At 58.7% G+C, this 1,803-nt stretch overlaps 1 protein-coding gene across 1 annotated transcript in view; it reads right to left on the bottom strand.

Annotated features, from left to right (window-relative positions):
- Positions 1-1,803, bottom strand: part of WDR46 (WD repeat domain 46) — a 20,963-nt gene that overhangs the window by 11,041 nt on the left and 8,119 nt on the right. The window contains exons 6-7 of the mRNA XM_015417433.1: positions 637-707; positions 417-567 (exon numbers count right to left, since the gene is read on the bottom strand). Coding sequence (XP_015272919.1) covers positions 417-567; positions 637-707 — 222 coding nt within the window. The remainder of the gene's footprint in view (positions 1-416; positions 568-636; positions 708-1,803) is intronic.

Here is a 1,803-nt window from a genome sequence, read left to right as displayed (position 1 = left end):
GAGCTCTCTCAGCCCCACCTGCCTCCCAGGGTGTCTGTGGTGGGGAGGGGAAGGGAAGGGAGACTGTAAGCCGCTCTGGGACTCCGAGTGAAGGGCAAGGGGTCTACACCCAATCTCTTCTCTTCTTCTTCTAAGCTGTGGAGTCTTGAGTAGAAATTCTAATTTGTGAGCCACTGGCATGAAAGTTGTGAGCGAGCGATTGGGCTGCTGCATCGATTAGTTTGCTCTGGAGCCCTCCTTCCTGAGCCAAGACAAAAATGTGTGAGCTGGGGGCTAAAAAGCTGTGAGCTGGCCCACACTCACTCAGCTAAGAGGGAACACCGCGCTGGAGACCTGATGGGCTGCACAAGTTTTTCTAACAGCACCAGACTCTGGAACGAAGCTTCGCCCCCCCGCCTCCCCCCCCCAGTCCTCACCGCCGTGGCCAGCAGGAAGGGGTAGGGCAGGAACTCCATCCGCTGGACCCGGTGGAAGCGCTTCAGGCAGTTCAGCTCCACGCCTTGGTTGTCGTACACGTACAGCCACTGGCGCTGGGCCACCGCGAACATCGTCTCCGTGTGCAGCCACCTGCCGGCAGAGGGGCGGGGGGGGGGGGTCAGCAGCAGAGGCGCAACAGAGAGAGCCCCCCCTCCCCACCTGCGGCAGAAGACCCGGGTGCGACACCCCACAGGCTTCTTCGCACTGACGGCAACTAGGCTGAACAACCTCTAGATGGGGAGAGGGGATATCTCACGGGTATTTCTGCACTCAGAAAGAGACATTTGGGACTCTGCACTCAGAAAGAGACATTTCTGTCCCAGCACCGTATTTTATAAAAACACCAGAAGAGCCCTGCTGGGTCAGACCAGGGAGGGTCCCTCTAGTCCAGCCTCCCGTCTCACACAGGGGCCAGCCAGTCCCTCTGGAGGGCCAAAAACAGGGCAGGGAGGCCGAGGCCTTCCCCTGATAAGAGCATCTGAAGAGCCCTGCTGGGTGAGACCAGGGAGGGTCCCTCTAGTCCAGCCTCCTGTCTCACACAGGGGCCAGCCAGTCCCTCTGGAGGGCCAACAACAGGGCAAGAAGGACACCAGAAGAGCCCTGCTGGGTCAGACCAGGGAGGGTCCCTCTAGTCCAGCCTCCCGTCTCACACAGGGGCCAGCCAGTCCCTCTGGAGGGCCAGCAACAGGGCAGGGAGGCCAAGGCCTTCCCCTGATGTTGCCTCCTGGCCTCCTCTGAATGTGGAGGTTCCCCTCAGTCACCCTGGCCAGTAACCACTTTGCCTCCAAAGAGGAGACTTTGCCTCCAAAAAGGGTCCAGGTCAACCTTCGGAGAGGGGTGAGAGGGGGAAATTGGGAACGGGGTGAGAGAGGAAATGGCAGCAAAAATCCCCCCACCCACTAATTTTATGAGAGCCAGGTTGGTGTAGTGGTGAAGTGCGCGGACTCTAATCTGGGAAAACCGGGTTTGATTCCCCACTCCTCCACATGCAGCTGCTGGTGTGACCTCGGGTGAGTCACAAGTTCTCTCAGAGCTGTTCTCTCAGGAGCAGTTTCTGTCAGAGCTCTCGCAGCCCCACCTACCTCACAGGGGGTTTCTGTTGTGGGGAGGGGAAGGGAAAGGAGTTTGTAAGACGCTCTGAGACCCCTTTGGGTAGTGAAGGGTGGGGTAGAAATCCAATCTCTCCTCCTCTTCTTCTGCTGCTATGGAATTCTGCCCACTGAGGGGTGCAGGCAGTTTTGCGGGCTGATTCTTCCCGACACTTCATAATCTCCACAACAGCACTGTGAGGTAGGCTAGGCTGGGAGACAGGAACCGGGCAAGGGG

The sequence above is a fragment of the Gekko japonicus genome, unplaced genomic scaffold (genome assembly GCF_001447785.1).
Source record: "Gekko japonicus isolate JY-2015 unplaced genomic scaffold, Gekko_japonicus_V1.1 scaffold2685, whole genome shotgun sequence".
Taxonomy (NCBI): Eukaryota; Metazoa; Chordata; class Lepidosauria; order Squamata; family Gekkonidae; genus Gekko; species Gekko japonicus.
Note: the sequence above shows the minus strand (reverse complement) of the source record. Positions and strands in the feature narration are given on the sequence as shown.